Below are 21,233 nucleotides of genomic sequence, written 5' to 3' on the forward strand. Positions count from 1 at the left end.
TATTAAAATTTATTTATATCAGTCAAAATTTTAGATTGTAGTGCCTTGTACATATTCTCCCCACACAAGCGCAATCGTGTTAAGTATAAATTAAAATATTTAAATTATATAGTGTATAATTTCGCTTCCAAAAGCATTAAATGCATATAAATAAATATAGAAATATAACTAGCTTTACAAATCTTGATGATATAATATTATTATAGATGTCTAGTCTCGTTTATACTTTTGGAATATAAAATAAAATTGTTGCAAAACAATCTTCCTTAAATTATCTTTTTCCCGAATTATTTTTCTTATAATTACAAGATTATATTACAAATAATATTATCTAAAATATGATTAATATTACCAAATATCTTTTTAAATATATACATATCTTTCTTATGAAAATAACTTGTATATCAATAAACAAAAAGAATCAAAATAGAATGCTACATAATATAATAATTAACGCATAACAAAAAAATGTATTTAAAAAGCAAATTTTTCTTAAGAAAATTATATTTGAAAAAGATAACGAAATATATTTGAAATATATTAATGTCGACAAAATTAAACTTATTAAAAATAAATTATATTATTAAAATTGAATAAAAAAATTTATAAACAAAATGAAAATAATTAATAGATACAACACAAAATTATAGCTTAATAATTTATTTAATTTGTTAAAGAAGTTGAAGCTGCAATTTACAAGAAGATTTACAGATTAAAAAGAATGGTCCCTCCTGACTAGGTATGTATGTCGAGGGAATGATATGATATGTTCCTGCTGGTACATCTTCTAGTTCCAAATACACAAATCCGGATCTGTAAATAGAAATAAAGATAAATCACAAGTTTGTTACAAATATGTTTGAAAAATACTTTTTATAGAAACGTGTGCAAAATATTAAAAAAAGGTACGAACCTAAATGGTCCAGAAGTTTTCGTTTTAAATGCAGTCGCTGCATTTACGTCGTTTAATACAACAGTATTGATATCAAAGCCTATTTGATACTGCTTAGGTCCTTTTAAAATAATTAATAAATTATTATTATTATTCGCGCTTTCAAGCACTATTTGATATCGTGGATTATTCAAATATGTAGAATGATTACTGCATCCTCCTGCTGTAATGCCCTTCCATTGACCTGTTACCTACCCAAGATCATAATATGTAGATATATAAAAGTATAATTTAAAAACTCACATTTAGAGAAAGAATCTAGAAAATATAATTTTAGAAAAATATTAAAAAAGTATATACCTCCTCTTCATATTTATACAATTGAGGTATTTTTCTCAATACGAATGGACATGTTCCATATGCACGAAGGGTGTAGTAGATTGTATTCGTTTTCTCGTACTGAGATATGACTAAAGTATATTTTGTATCACTTTGCTCTCCGAGTTTAATTTTGCACAAATAATGCGGGCTATTTATTTTCACACCATCAATATATGGCGGCGGATCATCTAAACAGATTATCATTTATTTATCACACGTACTGATAACTAACAATATTGAAAATTGAAAGAAAAAAATTGAATGTATGCTTACGTGGATAATATACTCTTTTTCCGTCATTACGATAAATTAAAACTGTGATATATTCTTGATTTTGCCGGAAATCTGCTATATCTGTAATATGCCTCGTAAGAAGTATCCAAATAGCGCCACTTCCTCTATTCTGTATGTCCAATAAAAATTGTGGATTATCACCAATATTATAAGCGTCTTTTACAGGTCCAATACCAGCTTTCCACATTCTGTAACAAAAATGGAATTATTCTCTGAACACAGCACTATTGCTGTTATATATGAGAAGAAAGTGATAGTGATTATGTAATACATAATGCAGATATAATAAAAAGATGACATACTGATGTATGCAATAAGTATAATTAAATAGTCCTGGATTCCAGTTTAAATAAAATACATCAAAGAATCGACATATACTGTCGTAATCAATCCAAAAGACGCCATTATCAAATTCTGAAGCAGATTCTGGATCGTAATTCAATTTTTCCTTCAAATCTTGAGTCCAGTGTTTTATATCGAGTTCCGAATAATTGCCTTTCCATCGCAAATGGGACCATGGATTTTTTAATTGTAAAAATCTTTCTCCCTATAACATTAGTACAATTTGAATTAAATGCTTCATTTTTTCTGAATTAATTACAAATGCATAATATATTTAAATAGAAATGTTATTTGTATTACGTATCTGTATTATGTCAGAAAATATATTAAAAAGTAGATATTAACTGAAATTTTATTTCTTTTTTGCTTACATTAATCTTTTTCACGTCAAGAACGGCGTATGCATGACTTGGTACCAGGCCTGTACGATCTGCATCCAAATCTGATAATTGTCCTGTGGCTACAGTAACTAGTACATCTCCCTTATGAAGTCGTAATAATAATGTATCAAAGAGATTATCCTTATTAAAATCTGGTTCGTTTGGTCTTATCGCCCACCTTTCAGGTATCCAGCCAGTTAAGGCATGTAAATCTATATTCTATATATAGAAAAATAAAAATGTAGTAAAAAAAAGTAAATAAAAAAAGTAAATAAGTAAATAAAAATTAAAAAAAGTAAATAAAAAAATTAATAAATTATAGAATTAATAATTAATAATTGAAAATTGTAAGGAGAAACTAAGGAGAACTTACACTGTTTGATCCAGGAAAATCGTAACCGCCCATTACTTTCATATAAGCCTTTTCGAGCAAAGAAATCCATAACTCCCCACGATTGCTAGAGTAGGAACAGAGTAATTGGTTGTATCGGCTTGTAGGCAGTAGATCATCTATTATTACTTTACGTGGAATGCCATTGATGTGTAGTTTCACCATGTATTTTCCTGATATTACATGTGTGTTTATCATTTCCAATATATATTATATAATAAAATCTATTGAAGCATATGCATTTTTTTAAATTTATATAAGATTTATATAGGATAAATTCTTGCATGAAAAATGATTTATATACTCTTTAAAAGCATCTTTTAATTACATAAATTCAATGTGAAGAAAGATAATAATATCATTAGTGTAAAGATTTATAACTGTGTTTGCATAAAAAATAAGCTGTGAACAAAAATATAATAGAAATGTGTGAAGTGTTTATGCATGTATATGTACTTTCTTCATGTAATGTAGGCATTTTAAGCATAATGGAAATATATATCATTAACAATACTTATATTTTATCATCTTACAAATTAATAAACTAAGAATAATTACCAAACGGATTATATATGGGCTCTTTGTGTTTATTTTTGGGATAAATGATGGATGTTATAAGTCTTCTTCCAAACATTTTCTCATATTGAGCACTCACAGCAAGCGAAGCAACAAATGAACAATCAGAGACTACCTAAAATACATGGGAGACCATTAAAACCGAATATATGCTACATATTTAAAAAATATATTCTCTGCAATATTCTTAAGTTTAAACTAATATTATAAAAATATATGTTTAATATGTTTAAAATGCTTATACATATTACATATTGATATTATACTATGCCACTATTATTAATAACCATGTTACTAACAGTCTGTTTTATGCTGAAATAATCAACATGATGACCAATGACCATCTTAGGATCAGAACATAATTCTTCCGGCCGACGCCATCCAGCAAAATCAAGTTTTTGCTTTGGTGCTAGTTCTAGTAATCCATCCTTGTCAGTAAATGGAATATGATATTGAAACTTTTCAGCAAGATCAATATTCATAAATGGTACAAACTCATTATCATTTATGTGAGAGCTATGAAGTAATACTCTCTTCTCCTCTTCAGTATAATTGATATTACCACCAGTTACTTTAAGATTAGCACTGCTTCCCCGATAAAGTGAAGATTTAACATTTCTTGCTAAAATTTATTCAGAAATAATAGATATATTGAAATTTCTCTCTCATATATGCTTTTTGTCTCTATAATATATTTATATTACCTGGAGTAGGTGATGGCTCATTCACTGGTTGTTCGGGTTGTATTGACTGTTCAATGTTTGGAAAATTAGTTTCTGGTACAGATGGTAGTTCAGCAAGACTTTTCATAACACTGTTATCCTCAGTAGCTTTTATTCCTTTTAATGATTCTGCCCGCTCGACAGCAACTCTAACAAGATTTGTTAATTTTGCTTTTACATCTGTATCAACAGTTTTCTGCAATATATCATATAAAGGTGAAGTACATTATTACATCAATATATGCAAGAATTAATTTAACAATTTGACATAATAGTTATTATAACCGAAAGAGTTATACTTACTGCACTAAGACCAAGTTCAGCAGCATCAGTGTATAACTTTATTGCAATATCTTTTAAACCTGCCTCATCCGCATCCAATGCTTGATTCATGAGAAATTTACATCTCTGTAACTCAGACTGATGTAAAGGTTCTAGTTTATGCATATTTTGATCCTCTTCATAAACTAAAAGTATCATAAATTATTATTATATATAAATAATATGATTTATATATTAATTTATATGTTGCAAATTTCTATAGCATCGTTAAACTTACTAAGATGTTGTATTGATGACATTCTTTCACGATAATCTGAAAGCTTTTCTTTATACATGTCATTCAATTCCAATTTAGTAAGAAGTTTTATAGCAATATCATAATAATATAAGGCTTGTTTATGTTGGCTATTTCTGTCAGATTGCACAGCTCTGCTGGCAGCAAGTAGTGCATCATGTAATGTTTGTGCCATTTTAGCAGTTTTTGTAGCGATAGGATTAAAAAGATCCAAAGTCCAAATTCAATCGACAATGAAATCGATTTATTGCCTAAATACACAAAATTTCTCAGAATTTACAAACTTTTTACCTGTGTAGAAATTATAAAATTACAATATATAAGAACACAAAACAAAATACCAAACTCTGTAAAATAAAAAAAGATTATATTCACATACATGAAGATATGAAATCCGAATTTCGTAAAATTATGTGAAATCAACAACAAATATGTAATTTTTAATCAACAGTTATAATATAAGAGAGGTTTCTCTCTGATAAGAGTATATAAACATGAAAAGAGAGGGAGGAAAATGTACAAATGAGTGCTGTCAAAGCACAGTGTCAAAGGCATAACAATGCTAGTTACCTCTCTAGCTAATCAACTTTCATGACGGAATGTCATGAAAACGTGCCTTGAGATATAGGGCCTGTTCTTTTTAGCTGCACTGCTGCACTAGTGCAATTAGTTAGAGTGAAAGAAAGTATGTTTGTCTCTTTCCAACTTATTGCACTAGTGCAGCAGTGCATCTAAAAAGAACAGACCCAATGACAATAAATTTCCATACTATGCCAACAACCGCTAAAAATTGACATATCCGAGCTTTAAACATAAAATCGAACGTATCGTGATCTATTTGTCAAAATAAAGTGGAAAATGTGTGAAAGAATACGGGGCAATTATTTGTGTGATTTTATCAGACGAATGTAATTCTAGGAATTAATGTAAGTTGGAGTTGCGTGACATATTACAGGTTAATGATTCGCTCGAGAATCAATTAACATTTCTATTATGCCGGCTTGCTGATCTTTCTAATTAAGAAGTTTATTGACGTGCAGAAAAAGTGGAGATAATATGCGAAAGAATAAAAATTTTTCAATTAAACTCTTATATTTTGCAATAAATATGCAAAATAAATTTTCTGATTAAGATTTATAAGATATGCCGGTTCTTTTTTATCAAATCGGCTCGTTGAATAAATTGCATAAATTGTAGGAAATAGTAGTATCGAGTAACAAAGGGAAACAACGTTGAACACGACACATGACAAAAATAAGAATGAATAAAGAAATGCCGTTAAGTGTAGAATGGATGCCACAAAATGCATATGTGCGGAGTTCCTTGGATCATTTGCTGCCAGGTGAACGAAATCAACGCAGTTTTGTATTTGTAAAACAGGAAACAGAATTCTTTGAAAGTGCATTAAACTCACAACATGTACAAAATACAGTCGTGCACTTGCAAGTTTCCTCTAAAGAGAAGGATAAGGAAATCAAGCAAGAAAGTAGCCATTTGGATGTAAGTCTTAATTTTTAACTTTTCATGTTTGTATATAGTTCTAATATATAATGGGCTTAAATTATACACTGTTTTCAGCCTTGTCAAACAAGCCCTTTAAATCAGTCACCTAAAAAATTGACTGAGGGTTCTGAGAGATTGTATAATAGAGGTCGCATTGATATAATAGAAATGACAGTAGAACCGACATTCCACTATAAATATTTTCTTGTTTACGAAAATCAGCCATCCAAGTTTGTTGTATTAAGAGCTCTCTGCAATAATACAGCTGAAGAAGTTGCGAAGAATTTATTAGACGTATTGGCGATCATAGGAGCACCACGAGTATTACAGAGTGGTAATGGACGTAAGTTTGCTGAACAAGTTGTACATGAGCTGCGTTTACTATGGAATGATTCCCTCATATTGCACGGGGATGTACCTAAGTGTGAAGTTAGCTGCAGGGATTTTAAAAGCTTGCTTGAATCTTGGATGAAGAAGAATCCTACCAAGACCTGGTGTGAAGGACTGAACTTTATACAGATTCTTCACAATTCAACGTACCGCAGTCAGAATGGTAAAGTTCCATGCGATGTATTATTCGGACGAGACGTACGTGAAAACTTTCAAAACTTTGGTGTAGAAAAGGATACAGAGAGTCTGTGGACAGAGGAAGAATGGATTGAATATTTGTCACATGAAAAAAATAAAGATGTAGATACAAAAGACACACAAAGGACATCGGATAGTACCAATGTAATAATATTAATGTATAATGTTATTATTATCAACATATTATTATAATTAATTATTATTTTGAATGTTTCAGTATTGTGAAGAAAATGATAACATACAAGATACATGCAGTCAAAAAACATTTTCGAAAAACGACGACGTAAATGGGTTTAGTTTTGTCAATATAAAGAATGAATCTGTCACGAGCAATGTGCATGCAACAGATTCAAATAGAGATAAAATTGAAGCAGAAAAAAATGAATTAAAGATCGATGACAATACACAATATCTTAAGTGCAAATACTGCCAAAAGCGATACATGAAGCTGGGACATTTGAAGAATCACATGAGAACTCATAAAGCGCAACGAGTTCTCCGATGCAAGTTGTGCAATAAAACATTCAGTGTCCCAAGATTATACTCGAAGCACATGAAGCAGTCGCATGGACAAGATAAATTGATTAAAGCTGATGAGGAAGAGGAGGTACCAGTTAGGAGAAATACCAGAAGCACTACTGCTGACACGGTAACGACCGTATCCAATGAGGAGAGATCCGAGATTCGGACATATAACGAAATTTCTGATCCCGAGACAACGGACGAAGGTTGCGACGCATTATTAGATGATACGAAAAATTCCTATAACAAGACTGCCAAGATCTCGAGTCATACTGGTAGACGAAAGTTGTCTGCGGAGAGTCGGAGCTTGTCGAAATCGCAATCTACTTTACAGTGTACATATTGCGAGCAAAAGTTTAGCTTTCCCAGCGTGCTGGAGAGGCACATGCGATCGCATACGAACGAACGACCGTATGTGTGCGATGTGTGCAGCAAGAGTTTCAAGCAGCTAGGCCACCTTAGCCAGCACTCGTTGACGCATCACGACTATCGCTCGTTCCAGTGCACGGTGTGCGGCGTAAAATTCGATTCGCTAGACTCGCTGAAGCAACACGCGCATTCGCATAAAGGTGACACAACAATAACGACGACGACGACGACATCCAAGATTCGTGACGTTTATCGTCTATTTGAATGCGATAACTGCAAAAAGGTATTTACGACGAAGAGCGTGCTGGAACGACATATATTTACACACACTCAGGAACGTCAATACGACTGCAAGGTGTGCGGCAAACGTTTCAAGCAGGCTGGCCACGTAAAATCGCACATGCTAGTCCATACAGGCGAGCGCCGCTTCCAGTGTACCGTGTGCTCGAAACGCTTCAGCTTGTCGAACTCGTTGAAGAAGCACATGTACGTGCACAATGGTGAGAAACCATATCAATGCGACGTATGCGGTGCGCGTTTCCTGGAGAAGCGCAATCTCAACGGTCATCTGCTGACGCACACCAACGAACGTCCGTATTGCTGCAAAATCTGCGGCAAACGGTACACTCTGGCGGACACTCTGCGCCGTCATGTAAGCGCCGCGCACGAGGATGGTCGTACTTATCAGTGTGAGATCTGCGCCAAGATGTTCAAGCAGCTGGCGCATCTGTCGGTGCACAAAAAGGTACACAACGATGAACGACCGTTCCAGTGTCATCTGTGTGAGAAGAATTTCAAGCACAAGAACGTGCTCAAGTCGCATCTGGCGATCCACGCGAATGTACGACCGTTTGAATGCGATGTGTGCAAGGCCACGTTCGTCAGGAAGACAAATCTGCAGACGCACATCTCGTCCGCGCACATGAACGAGCGTCCGTATGCCTGCACCATTTGTGGCAAGCGCTTCAAGCAGATCAGTCATCTGAACGGCCACGTGGTTGTGCACAGCAATCTGATGCCCTACAAGTGCGACTATTGCGATCGTCGATGCAATCGATTGGACAACCTGAAAAAACACATGCGTCTTCACACAAAGAACAAGGAGTGAGAAATATGAAGAATTTCTAAAGAACCGAATTAGTCTTTCCTCTCGAGAGACTAGAATGTAGATTCTGGAAAGCTAATGAAAGAAAAATTTCATACAGATTATCACGTCAAATATCTTTTCTGAGCTGAATCTATATTATTTAGATGAATCTAAATCTCTAGCTCTATTTATGAGTATTATATCAAGTATAAAACTTTGTTATGTGTAGCTTCTTAAATTTCATCAAATTATTGATTCTATAGAAGTTCCTATAGAAGAAAATTATAATCTCATAGCTATTGAGATGATTGAAGTAATGAAAGAGATGTGTTTACTGTGGATGAATCAAAAAGTATTTTAGGTTTTTCTCTTATACAATGTTATTGCAATTATTATAAAAAATTATTTGTATTATAACTGATATTTTAATATTGTTTTAATTATATTTATAATTATATTACTAGTTACATTTATAATTTTGTCTATACACTCTTTATGATATATATTTTAGCTAATGTAATATTTTTCAAGCATTTTTTATATGTATTATATATATATATCGCGCGAAGTATAATTGTACAATATTTTCTCTTTTATTTGAATAGTTTATTGCAAAATTTTGATATTTATATTTTAAATTTTATACTTCTTGCTTGGTGTGATACATAAACTACAAATTTTATACCTATGTAGCTATAAGATATTTTTGAACAAATACACATGTGTGTATGTGTGTGTGTATGTGTGAAAATATTTACTATGGTCCATATTTTGAATCCTCTTTTAACGATAAAAGTGCCTCTAAAAGTGGCTTATAAGCCTTTTGATTGGCTATGAGCCACTTTTAGAGGCACTTTTATCGATAAAAGAGGATTCAGAATATGGGCCTTTATGTAAACAAATTTTTACAATATAGACTTTTTTATACATTACATATGTGTACTTAGTAGAGAGAAAAATATTTAATAGAAGGATTATGTAGTATACAAAATATAAGTTATATACATCATTTTTTTAAAATAAATCATTGTAATAAAAAGAAATTATATTATTCTATCATTATTAAAGAGATATTTATATAAAGGGGGGGGGGGGAGAGAGAGAGAGAGACAATATTTTATCACAATATTTTATCAAATGAATATTCTTTTTTTTATTGTTCACTAAATAATTTAAAAACCCATCACAAAATTTGATAAGTTTATTTAAGTTTTAGTTCTGGTATAATATTCTATATCAAATGATTAATTTAAAAAAAGAATGAAATAAAGAGGAGAGAGAAATGATTAAATAAATGTAAATAAAAAAATAATAAATATAGAGTAAATAATAAAAATAGAATTTTTTTTATACGAATTTTTTTATTTCCTGACACATGTTCAGGAAATTCACCTCAAATTGATATAAAAATACGAGAATTACAAAGTTATCGGATACTTTAGGTAGATATCTCTATGTATATCTTTATCTCCCATGTGATATCATACATACATGTACACGATCAGTTATCAGTTGTGCGTTGTGCGTGGTGGTGTGGTCTGTGGGACTGTGGTGTCCGCATGTAAACGATACTTATGCAGTATGGGGTACAAGAGAGGGTTAAGATTCGGGACCCTTTTCACCGTGGTAATTGTACTCGCGGCGATTTATTATCGTAACCACGAGAATGTCCTGCAAAAACGACTGTTAACCCTGTTGCACGGCCTCGAGAAACTTGAAAATAAACACGTCATTACTAGGAAGCCGAAAGTCGCTATAGGTTATGGCGTGTGCACCGACGTCTTCATCGACGCGAGATACCTGCTAAAGTACTCGGACGAGGTCGGTCGGCCTGAACACTTTGACGAGATCAACACCGAGCTCGAATTGCTCAAGAGCTTCGCCTATTATTTTCGCCATGGGGCTGCAGCCGAGTAAGCTCTATCCTGACAATTCCTCTTTTATTTTAACAGAATGTCTTGTATATAAAAATATAGAAGTATATTAAAGTCACGCATTTAATAATTGAGTATATTGATTATTGAAATATATCTCGATATATTAATAAAATTATTATATTACGTTAATATTATCTATAGATATAAATTGCAATTAATTGGAGAAAAAATGTGGTCTCTGCGAGGGCAGTTGTTGAATGGATAGAATCAATCTAAACTTATTTTATAAACTCATTTCAAAATTAAATAAATGTTTCTTTTTTGCATTAGTCATAAATTATATTATATATTGTATATCGTTATAATCTTGATGTATCTAGCTGAAAAACAAACTTTTTTTTGCAGGCGTTACATGGCAAATAGAACTCTATTCGACGAGCTGGTGTCGAAGGCGCGTTCGTTTTCTTCGTCTTATTCGACAATCGGAGGAAATGCTGCAGTTATGGCGATGCGATTCGCGCGAGAGGGATGCGATGTAACCTTCGCGGCAAAGTTGACCAAGTCCTTACATCAGATGATTCCACAGGTGATAAATGTTGTAGGCGGCGAGGTAAAACGCGACGATATTCATCTCATTTTGGAATATAAACATGGCGAGGTGTGGGGTCCTTATTCTAGTGCGAGAGCAAACAGGTATGTATATTGATGGATAAATATATACATTCAAATAAATTGCAGAATGCACTCTATTTTTTTCATGTGCTTTTTCCTAGATACATTATCCACAACGATATGAACAATCCATTGATTAGCTCATTCAATGCCTTTGACAAAGTCTTGGGGACCTATGACCCCGATTTACTAGTAATCAGTGGCCTCCAAATGATGGACAATTATCCATTTCAGGAAGGTAATTTTTCTGTTACAATTCTATTACAGTTTCTTTTCCATTCACGAGTTCGCATTAAACATGTTTCATGCGTACTTTCCAGGTGAGCGGAAGAATTTGCTATTGAATGTGAAAAAACAAATGTTGGAACGGTTGAGTTCTACCAAAATTCACTTTGAGATGGCTTCATTCGCTGAGGATAAATTGCTCTTCGAACTGTGCGATCTGGTGGTTCCGTTCGCTGATAGTTTGGGAATGAATGAGCAGGAAATAGCGAATTTGTACAATACTATGTATTACGGCAACATTTCACTGGTCGCCGATTCAACTCCGCGAGTCGCGACGGTGTTAGATCAGATGAGAACGTTATTCAAGCTCATACGTTTGAGAAGCAAGTCGATCGCGAACGCTAGGGAGCTCACGAGGATTCACGTGCACACGCTGGCGTACCAAGCTATATTCACTGTCAAAAATTCCATCTGGAAAAATACAATGGCTGCTGCGGCTAAAGCGTCGCTAACTGCACATAGGCATGTATGCGCATCAAGTAATGTAAGTATCATAAGAATTCATATAAATATGAAGCGAAATAAAGAATTTATAGAAACTATTTGCAAATATTTATCTAACTTACAAAGCTACAGTTATCAAATCCACTTTCTCTTTCGAAAAAGATTAGAAATCGTGTTGTTAGATATTTTAGCACTTGTACTACTTAAAATATATTAAAGTATATTACGTTATATCAAGATTATCCCATGTTTGATGATTTTGAAATGCTTCCATTTTGATGCAGGTCGATGTGAATAAAGCGACGCTAATCATGGACGATAGTTTCTCGACATCTATTGTTGATGGTACGCGAATACCATTGAACATCGACAAACCGGTATCTTGTTGGGATGAGATATTGAAGATGGAGCAGGAAGATATTCCTATTCAGGTGTGCGTCGCGCCTGTATTAGTTTGCACAGAAGCTAGTCAGACAGCTGGTGGCGGAGACAATATTTCCAGCGCAGGCCTAGTACTTCAAATCTGAAATACGAATTTATCGATACAACGTTAAGTTTTTAAGTAGTGACCGTATCACGAATCATATTCCTCCTCCCCCACCGTGTATATGTAAACGCGCGAATCAAAATCCTAAAGTAGGCCTTTATTCACATTTGTAGCATGCGAAGATCGTGTAAATGATTGACGCTTATTCCACAATGATTTTTACATTCCACTCAACTGAAAATTAGAGACTGGACACTCATATGACTGTTATACACTATTGAAGGATGTAAAGCATTATTTAATTCTAAGCACTTGTATGTGTGCATTTTATCGTATTATAACACTTTGCCTATATTACGATTAATAATAGCGATTTTGGTACTAATATCGATGTTTATGAACATTATATTGTTACTCTCGCATTTGTAATCTAATTTTTGTTACTTCGCATTTGAAAATTTTAATCGAAAGTTGTATATTAGTACTGTCCAGTACTATCTAATATTATAAGCTAGTCGCAGTACGCTGTGGTCGATTAAATGTTTTCATAAAAATACAATTAACGAGATGATCATTGTTAAAGTTTTTGAAAGTACTGAAAATTCGGAATAGAAATTAATATTTAATAATTTAATAACATGTATTTCGACAGCAATAGTTTCAACAATTATGCACCAATAGAGATTCTTAGATACAATATATTGTGCGACTTTAAAAAAACGAAATGTAATGTGATATTATCTTAAGAAACTGACTGTAAGATTAAAGTAAGAAAAACTCTTTTCTCTTTTAAAAAAAAGTTTAAAGAGAGTAACGAAGAGAGAGAAAGTGATTATTTATAAAAAAAAATGTTTAATTACGAAAAAAGTCATATGTAGTCATTAATAACTTTACATTCTAATATTCAAGAGTCTCTATTAGCGAAACTAATCCGCACTAATGCATAAAAATTGCTACAATAAAATATCTAGATTCAATGATATAAACATGATGAAATTATGTATGTTTTGTTAATTGTAACAATTTTTTATACTATTATTGGGTTTTAATTATTCAAAATGTTTATATTACCTTCATATATTTAATTTGTAAGATAACTTCACATCTGCAGTATAGTGCGGTTAATTTGTTTATGTCCTTATGAGTTTCACATATAAAAATCCCAATTGACATGTCAACAATGTTTGTTTTACGTTTGGAATTATGTGTATATACGGCGCAAATTTGAAAGTTACCAATTTGCAAATATCAAAGAATAATATTTAATATACATTGATACACGATGGATGATGACATTGTGTGTGTTTTCTTTTTATTAATATTACATTTCTCGTCCTTTGATGTACATAACGAATTTATAACATCTGATAACGCTAGATTGTCCAGATTACTTGCAGATTTTCAACGAGTGTTTTTTGAAATACATTTTGTTAATATACGACTGAAACTTAAGACAGCAATTACATATTAATTATTCCTAATGTTCGCTGACATTAACTCGCGAATAATGTTATGATACTAAAAAGAAAATTCATATATTACGAGAAAAATCACGAAATGCTAATGAAATAACAAATATTACTATCTAATGGACAATATTCGTTAAGTTTTACTGCATATCGTTAAGTAATCTTTACAGACCGTGCGCATCACTTGTACTTATAGTATTTCAGGATCTTTTGTTGTAACCATTTTGCTTTTTTTGTTTATTTTTTTTATCACATATTTGTTTTTAAGATAGTTATGTAATTGATAGTTATTGATGAAGTATTTATCGTACAACATGATCGAGACGAGTGAGAAATGACAGATCAACGATAACGAATCTACTTTTTCTAATGTGGAGTAGGAAATCCTCGTGTGAATTATTAGTAAAAGAATCTCTTCATTAATACAAGTCTCGTGAATTTTCTTTACCACCGATAAGGAAAGCTTTGCGAGCATGATTTATAAGATCGTATCTCCCTCGTCGATGCCCAGCATGCGAAGATCATCAGGTCCGGGTTGAGTATCTGCTTCAGCTTCCGCCTCCTGCATAATTTCGGGTGGCGGCTGATCCATGTACTCAGGTCCGTATCCAACGCAACCTAACATACTGTACATCGATGAATACATGAGACTAGACTCTTGCTGATTCTGCTGCTGCTGTTGCTGCTGTTTGGTCTCTGCTGTCTCCTCTTTAGGGAAGATTATGTTTAGAGCCTCCTGCAGATCATCTGGCAACGGAATGCTTGGGTCAGCCGAACGTTTCTCAGATGGTTCCGGTATGTCGGATACATCGGAATGTGACGGTGTAGCCGTCACGCTCGAATCTAATGTCGACGGTAATGGTGGCGGCGGTGGAGGTGGATTTTGTGGATGGTTTTGCACGAAACCCGCGGCGCTCGGTATTGGTGGCGGCTGAGTAGTCATGAAAGCAGCAGGCGGTGGTACAGCCTGACGAGGAGGGAATCTCGGTGGCGTCTGAACAAACGGCGGTGGATTCGACATAAATGGTGGAGGCGGTCGATTCGGTGTAAATTGTGGAGGTGTACTTTGTACTGGCGTCGGCGGAGGTCTATTGTGCACGACTGATTGTTGTTGCTGATTTGGAGTAAAGCTGGGCGGTGGTCTATTCAATGGCGGTGGTGGATGCGGCGGTAGCGGCAATTTCGACACGCTTGACGTTTGCTGTTGCTGCTTCTGTTGCTCCACTATCGGCTGTTCCTCTATAACAGTTTCCTCGGATTGATCATCTATTTCCATATCGACCACTTGTGGCGTGGGTTTGCTCTCGTTTAACACGGGCGGCGGAGGTGCTACTAAAATTTTCATAGGCTGATTAATGGTCTTGTTTGTTAATGGCATCGTTGCGCTGCCATTATTATTTAAATTCAAAGGAGTAGCTAGCTTGGTGATATGCACGACACCCGGCGGATTGATGATCTCGTTGGGTACTTTTGGCGTATCCTCGAATTTGCTCTGTTGATAGGGTAACGGAGTAATATCTTTCTCCGGCAACTTGGGCTCTTCGGTCTTCTTCTTGAACAAAGGTAACCTGCCGATGAAGGGTAACTTGCCCTTGGCCGCTACCTGTGGCGCGGATTTCTTGCTCAAAACACTGCCTTTCTTCGATTTGGACTCACTCGATTTCTTTTCAAACTTGGATTCGTCATTCGACGAATTGTCATCTCCCCGTCTGTCCTTGTTATACTTATCATAGTTCCTCTTTGGACTACTGTCGCGCCAACTTCTGTCACGTCTCGGAGAATCGTTGCTATCTCTGTCCCTATCTCTTTTTCGGCGATCGTCATAGTAATCACGATCTCGATCCCTATCTCTTTCTCTATCCCTGTCACGATCCCTGTCTCGCCGGCTTCTTCTCTCGTATCTGCTACTGTACTTGCGATCGCGATCGTCCTTGTAGCGATCTCTATCGCGATCCCTTTCATCCTCTTTATCCATTGATTTACTTTCAGGCGGCTTCACCGTCATATTTACCTGTTGTTTCGTCCAAAATCCCATATGCGGTTTCGGCATCTCCTCCGGTTTCGGTAACTCGATTGGTTTATTCGTGATTGACTGCTGTGATTGCTTCTCTTCTTCCTTCTTTATCCAGAATGGTTTAGGCGGTTCCTTTGGTCCCCAAGCCTCCAAATCCTCCGATTTCTTCGAATAACTTTCTTGTTGTAAGTCTTCCTCCTCTTCCTCCATCGTCTTTTCTTGATTTACTTTGCGACTCTTCATTTCCTCTTCCTGCTTGGCCTTCAGTTTATCTCTGATCGAATTTAAAAGCTGCCTGTCATCAGCCTCTGACGGATGTTGCTCGGGCAGCGGTGATTGATTCACTTGTGGCGCCTTCGACCAATTGTGTCCCTTCAACTTTATACGCTGATAATCTATTTCTTCATTAAGGATCGCCTGTGTCGAAGCCTTCATCTTATTTCGCATCGTTACGCGTATACTCTTGGTAGTATCCTGATCAGATTCGGTATCGGAGTTTTCCGACTCGCTGGACGTATCACTAGCACTGCTCCTGTTTCTGCGTTTCTTGGCTTTCTTCGACTTTTTCTTGTTCTTCTTAGACTTCTTTGACTTTGTCGGTGGATCATCGTCTTTTTGCTTTTGCAACTCTAATTGTATTTGCTTATGCTTTTCTTCAGAGAACGCTTTCTCTCGATCGGCCATCCAATCCGTTTCCCAATGTGGATTTTGCTCCACAAAACGCTATAAACAACACATTATTCAAATAAATTATTTATATTAAACATGTCAGGTTGGTGCAAGATTAATTATTTTTTATTATAAGAATTCTTATTATCATTTTTATTATAAGATTTTAAGATATTAATTCTTTGACTATTTCGATTAATAAAAGTTATATTTGGAAAATAATTTGTAATTGTAATTTTGTGTTCTCAAGTTTATTTTGCAAATATGATCATTTATTTTGCAAGTATGAAAATTTTTATGTTAATCCTTAATATTATATTGTTTAACCTCATGTATTTAGATCACTTACAGAAAAATTTTCAGAGTGACGTTTAGACTTCAGGTGTACACTGGCACAATGAAGATCTCCTATCCAGGATTCACAGAGTTTGCAATACCAAGCTGTCGAGGCGCTGAAGAATTGTAGCCCTATAATCAAATATTCCTACAGTTAGCATTATTTAAGCTTTGAAGCAGGTAAGCATTGTAAGTTCATAAAGAATGACCTTATATTCTGCCACGAAACATTCATGTCACTGAAAACAAAAATAATATATTAAAAGATGTGTTTCATAAAAGGTACAGATTATATTAAATTTCCTTGCATAGTCCCACGATGATCTGTGGAAAAACAAAAGGAAGGAAGAAAAAATCAGTTTTATTTTTCTCACAAAAGTATTATCTACATTATTACAAATAATAATGCATATAAGTATATATATCTAGATAAATTAATATACATCATATTTTCATATGAATATACTGCAACAATTATTTTTAATTTTATTCCTAAGATTTAAATATTCTTTCAATTTTTTTTATATTATATTTTAATCCTATTAACATAGTTTATATCTAAAAGATTGCTTGCAGTATATTTTACAAACAGTTGATACAATTAGTTATATAAATAAATTAATATAATATTCAAAAAAAGATAATACATATATGTTCATTATAAATCATAGTGATAACTTTTTCTTCGCATAATTTCACCAAACTTACACATATATATACATACATTTCAGTTTTTAAGCAACAACACAAAATATTTTACAAATGATATATTATAATCTCATATGTCATTACTTTTTACTGAGTAATACACTCCACTATAAGATCTTGACATATATATAGATCTATGTCCTGAAGATAGTTGTGAACACACCTAAATAGTGTAAAATATATTTGCAAAAAATAAAATTAGAGACATGTAGTGACACAATAATAAGTGACATTGACTGAAAGTTGCTCAAAAAATGTGCTTCTTGAATCCAGCTAAAGTCCAATGCATCGCTGTGGTGTTTGCAATGTTACTAGAAAACTTGCTGCCAACAAAACTATCGATAGACTCTTACACGATATGTTTTTCACACACATATTATATAACACAAATTAAAATTATCTTTAACGTTTTGATAACGTTACGTTCGACGATATCGCGAATGTCTTAACTTACTTAGGGCAAACAAATTTTCAAGCAACTTATAATTGTCGACTTCTTCAATACATACCTAACACCACAGTTATTCTGTGCACAAGCTACGGAATTATGTTCTATTAGTAATTGTCCACTGTAATTGAGCTTACCTTTGATAGGTGTTCTTTTCGTCGGAAGTCCAGGATAAAAGGGTACTTCTTTCTCTATCCCTTCAGCATTTCGATCATGCCATGGCATATCAACAATCTTGTGTTCCTATTGTAAAGAATAGAATATAAATAGTAAAAACGGGCTTTTAACATCAAATGCAAGAAACTCGGTACTGGTTCTTTTCTTTTATAAATATTGATATATATATGGTACATAAAAAATTACAGTATGTACCAAGTACCTGCTTGTTGTGATTATTACTGTGTAATATATCATCCAGTTATAAATATAGATTGAACTACAAATATACACAGCCTTAATTAAATCCATTTGTTCTTTCATTACATAAAAAGAAATATATATGTTTTTTTTCTTTTACCTGTTCTAGTAACAAGTATTATTTACAAAAAGAACCTCTAAATTTATTTTCTCAGCATTCAATCATTTTAGAATGGTTTTATGATGTGATTGTATTCTAGAAAATATTACTTACTAAACAAGCCTCTTTGTGCTCATTGCTATGTAGATGATTTAAATATTCCTTTGCTGTCTTAGGAAAGATATCGCAGACTTTACACCAATGCATTTCGGGATCGTAGTGAACGAAATTATACATTGGTTTATCCTCCGATGATCTTCTCTCTTTAATATCTCTTTCCACTTTGGATTCCTTATCTGTATCGGAAGCCGATGATCTATCAGGCGAAGGAGACTTTCCTTTCGGAAAATCTTCTTTCGGACTTCTCGAACGCTTACTTAATTCTAACTTAAACTTGCTCTTCAGGTCATCCACAGTAACTTCGTCACCAATAATGCCAGTGAGCATATCAATGACATTATGAATAGATTTCATTTTATTTTGTATTTCGACCTGTATGTTTAATTCAGATTAATATTAATATTATAAAAAATACATCAACAAAATCATATATATTATTTACCTGCAATTTCTGATTTTCTTTTATAATTCGGTTATTTTCACGTCCACCCTCCTTGCCTATCTCGTCGCACTGTTGACGCAAAATTTCCAGTTCACGTTGCAGCGTAGCAGATTTTAAAACATATTCCTCTCGCTGCTTAGCCAATGTCGCTTTCTGTTGTTTTACTTCAGCTGCGATTGCTGCTAAATGTTCAATTTAAAGAAAGTTTAAAAATTGTGTAAAAAGATATTGACTTCTTTATTATAAAACATGCAAAGATTAGTATGTTCATCAAGTCAATATAGAATATTAATTTGGATATTTATAAAATAAAAGCAACATTGCATACCTTCTTTTTTAACATCTTCAGGTCTTGTTAAAGATGTCACTAAACCAGATGAGCTACTGTCAATTGGCCTCGATGATTCTTGTTGAGGTGTCAATGATGGAGGCGGTGGTGCTTGCTGACTGTTATATGATACTTGACTTCCTTGCCAGTTGGGTGGTGGATAATCCTAACAGAATAAATACGACCAACCAATCTCGAGTGGTTCAACAGCATTCTTATCGACCCTTACCTTTAATGGATGGTACTCAAATGAGGACTTTGGCTAATACATGAAGTCTTGAAGAGATGTATAACAATCTGGCCAATATTATAGGTTTCCAATGTTGGTGTAAATAAAATAAATAACGCGGATATTATATACTTACTCAGGAATTCACATTCATGGTTTAGGGAAATATAATTGTAACATTCCAAACGGATAAGAATGTTACCAAATATAAATCATAACCGATAGCACGATTATTTTCAAAATGTTTTGCAAATGTGTGCATAATTTTTAGAATTCACAAGAGGACATGCTTTGCCTGAATATTTGCATACATATAGTTTTCCAATGTTTATATGTTTTGACATCATATATAATTAATCCTTCTTTTATCTTCTTAATAAAACTAGGACATTGATTATATTAATCTTATTTCAAATAAAACTTACACTTCGATAGCCAGCAGGCTGCTGATAACTGTAGTCGTAACCCGTACCATAGTTGTAACCATAGTTGTTATATCCCTGATTGTAAGCAGATATAGGTGGTGGTGGTTGACTCGTGTTTGGTGGAGGTGCCTGTAAAAGAAAGATAAAACAATAGTATATAATATAAAATCAATCGATACAAGTATATTAACAAGATATAGTTTCATATCTCACTGCTATTCATATAAGTCCAGCAATCTATAAAGCTATTTATACCTGGTATTGATTATGTACAGCTGAAACATAACCGGTAGAATTGCTTGGATTTGGTACAGAACTCTGGGACTGAGATGGAGGTTGTTGTTTCCAATTGTCTTGCGATCTACTGGAGTCCTTCCTTCTTCTATCTCTAGAACTTGAACGAGATCTTCTATCTCTAGACCGCGATCTGCGATATCTGCTTCGTCTTGGAGATGGTGATCGATCATACTTCCTTCTTCTTCTGGTATGCGAGGAATCGTCTGAATCAGCGCTGGGGCTCCTAGGGCCCTTGCGTCTGGATTCCGATTCCATTAGTCCTTGCTTCTCAAAGTCCTGTTTAATATAAATTTATCATTTACTATGCTATTTGTTATGTGTTATATATAATAAAAATTAGGGGCTTGATATATTTTATTTATCAATGAAATTTTATTTATCATGAAAATTAAAGAATGTCTAAACCAAGACTGTAATTAAGAAGTCATTTCAAGACACGTGATTTCGCTCGACTTTGTAAATTGTGACTTTATGTTTAAATCTTTGATACATAAATTTTCGAAACTTTCTCGCGACAGGCATTAAACACGAAAACACGACAGTTTCAGATATTGCAGCCATTATTATCCTCTCGTCGAAACGAACGACATCATTCAACATCATTGGGAATATTATCCTGCTATTTACCTCGATTGAGAGATTCCTGATTTGTCAAATTCTAAGTCAAATTCAATTCGTTAAAATCTCGGCGTGTCAATAATTGCTAAAAAATAGCCAAAGCACTCAACATACCGCAATATTTCGCGAATGAACCAAGAATGAAGATAACGTGATGATGGCGTCGGCTCGCATGAACAATATATTATCTAGTTCGGAAAACTCCGAGGCACTCAACAAATATC

General features: G+C 33.8%; 4 protein-coding genes across 8 annotated transcripts; 2 read left to right on the plus strand and 2 right to left on the minus strand.

Moving 5' to 3' along the window:
* Nucleotides 1-644: 644 nt before the first annotated feature.
* LOC145962067 (calpain-7) lies at nt 645-10,514 on the minus strand. 3 transcript variants are annotated; one of them, XM_083082862.1, is made up of 13 exons: nt 10,116-10,514; nt 4,538-4,806; nt 4,282-4,445; nt 3,961-4,174; nt 3,556-3,878; nt 3,239-3,371; nt 2,663-2,853; nt 2,281-2,508; nt 1,870-2,114; nt 1,547-1,755; nt 1,253-1,461; nt 914-1,143; nt 645-813 (listed from the first exon to the last, which is right to left on the minus strand). In XM_083082862.1, the coding sequence occupies exons 2-13, from the start codon at nt 4,728-4,730 to the stop codon at nt 672-674; spliced, it is 2,481 nt and encodes an 826-aa protein (XP_082938988.1). In that variant the 5' UTR covers nt 4,731-4,806; nt 10,116-10,514; the 3' UTR covers nt 645-671. The 3 variants fall into 3 exon arrangements, with proteins under 3 accessions (XP_082938988.1, XP_082938986.1, XP_082938987.1); XM_083082860.1 differs by lacking the exon at nt 10,116-10,514 and adding an exon at nt 4,935-5,170; XM_083082861.1 differs by lacking the exon at nt 10,116-10,514 and adding an exon at nt 4,935-5,170 and having other exon boundaries at nt 4,538-4,846.
* On the plus strand, nt 5,270-9,636 carry LOC145962065 (uncharacterized). Its single transcript, XM_083082857.1, has 4 exons — nt 5,270-5,481; nt 5,753-6,055; nt 6,134-6,790; nt 6,864-9,636. The coding sequence occupies exons 2-4, from the start codon at nt 5,801-5,803 to the stop codon at nt 8,643-8,645; spliced, it is 2,694 nt and encodes an 897-aa protein (XP_082938983.1). The 5' UTR covers nt 5,270-5,481; nt 5,753-5,800; the 3' UTR covers nt 8,646-9,636.
* Nucleotides 10,032-13,682, plus strand: LOC145962071 (ADP-dependent glucokinase). The gene is made up of 5 exons (XM_083082874.1): nt 10,032-10,537; nt 10,907-11,194; nt 11,275-11,411; nt 11,494-11,942; nt 12,187-13,682. Exons 1-5 carry the CDS (start codon nt 10,116-10,118, stop codon nt 12,427-12,429), a joined length of 1,539 nt encoding a protein of 512 aa, XP_082939000.1. The 5' UTR covers nt 10,032-10,115; the 3' UTR covers nt 12,430-13,682.
* On the minus strand, nt 13,677-21,163 carry LOC145962061 (uncharacterized). Of its 3 annotated transcripts, XM_083082845.1 has the most exons (10): nt 21,124-21,163; nt 21,019-21,049; nt 20,350-20,667; nt 20,095-20,223; nt 19,441-19,606; nt 19,113-19,294; nt 18,665-19,042; nt 18,171-18,276; nt 16,891-17,009; nt 13,677-16,595 (listed from the first exon to the last, which is right to left on the minus strand). In XM_083082845.1, exons 3-10 carry the CDS (start codon nt 20,644-20,646, stop codon nt 14,337-14,339), a joined length of 3,636 nt encoding a protein of 1,211 aa, XP_082938971.1. In that variant the 5' UTR covers nt 20,647-20,667; nt 21,019-21,049; nt 21,124-21,163; the 3' UTR covers nt 13,677-14,336. The 3 variants fall into 3 exon arrangements, with proteins under 3 accessions (XP_082938971.1, XP_082938972.1, XP_082938970.1); XM_083082846.1 differs by having other exon boundaries at nt 19,113-19,291; nt 21,019-21,155; XM_083082844.1 differs by having other exon boundaries at nt 21,019-21,155.
* Between the last annotated feature and the right edge of the window lie 70 nt (nt 21,164-21,233).

This window comes from Camponotus vicinus, unplaced genomic scaffold, assembly GCF_025532165.1.
Source record: "Camponotus vicinus isolate PSW18456_S1 unplaced genomic scaffold, iyCamVici1.0 SCAF_11, whole genome shotgun sequence".
NCBI lineage: Eukaryota > Metazoa > Arthropoda > Insecta > Hymenoptera > Formicidae > Camponotus > Camponotus vicinus.

Coding starts and splice junctions, on each gene's coding strand:
- LOC145962067 (XM_083082862.1), bottom strand. CDS start 4,730: ATGGCACAAACATTACATGATGCACTACTTGCTGCCAGCAGAGCTGTG. Junction 1,144..1,252: donor TGTATAAATATGAAGAGGAG/GTATATACTTTT, acceptor GATCTTGGGTAG/GTAACAGGTCAATGGAAGGG. Junction 814..913: donor AAAACTTCTGGACCATTTAG/GTTCGTACCTTT, acceptor TTCTATTTACAG/ATCCGGATTTGTGTATTTGG.
- LOC145962065 (XM_083082857.1), top strand. CDS start 5,801: ATGACAAAAATAAGAATGAATAAAGAAATGCCGTTAAGTGTAGAATGG. Junction 6,056..6,133: donor AAGAAAGTAGCCATTTGGAT/GTAAGTCTTAAT, acceptor CACTGTTTTCAG/CCTTGTCAAACAAGCCCTTT. Junction 6,791..6,863: donor GGACATCGGATAGTACCAAT/GTAATAATATTA, acceptor TGAATGTTTCAG/TATTGTGAAGAAAATGATAA.
- LOC145962071 (XM_083082874.1), top strand. CDS start 10,116: ATGTACACGATCAGTTATCAGTTGTGCGTTGTGCGTGGTGGTGTGGTC. Junction 11,412..11,493: donor CAATTATCCATTTCAGGAAG/GTAATTTTTCTG, acceptor CGTACTTTCCAG/GTGAGCGGAAGAATTTGCTA. Junction 11,943..12,186: donor ATGTATGCGCATCAAGTAAT/GTAAGTATCATA, acceptor ATTTTGATGCAG/GTCGATGTGAATAAAGCGAC.
- LOC145962061 (XM_083082845.1), bottom strand. CDS start 20,646: ATGGAATCGGAATCCAGACGCAAGGGCCCTAGGAGCCCCAGCGCTGAT. Junction 20,224..20,349: donor CTGTACATAATCAATACCAG/GTATAAATAGCT, acceptor TTTCTTTTACAG/GCACCTCCACCAAACACGAG. Junction 18,277..18,664: donor AGCACAAAGAGGCTTGTTTA/GTAAGTAATATT, acceptor TCTTTACAATAG/GAACACAAGATTGTTGATAT.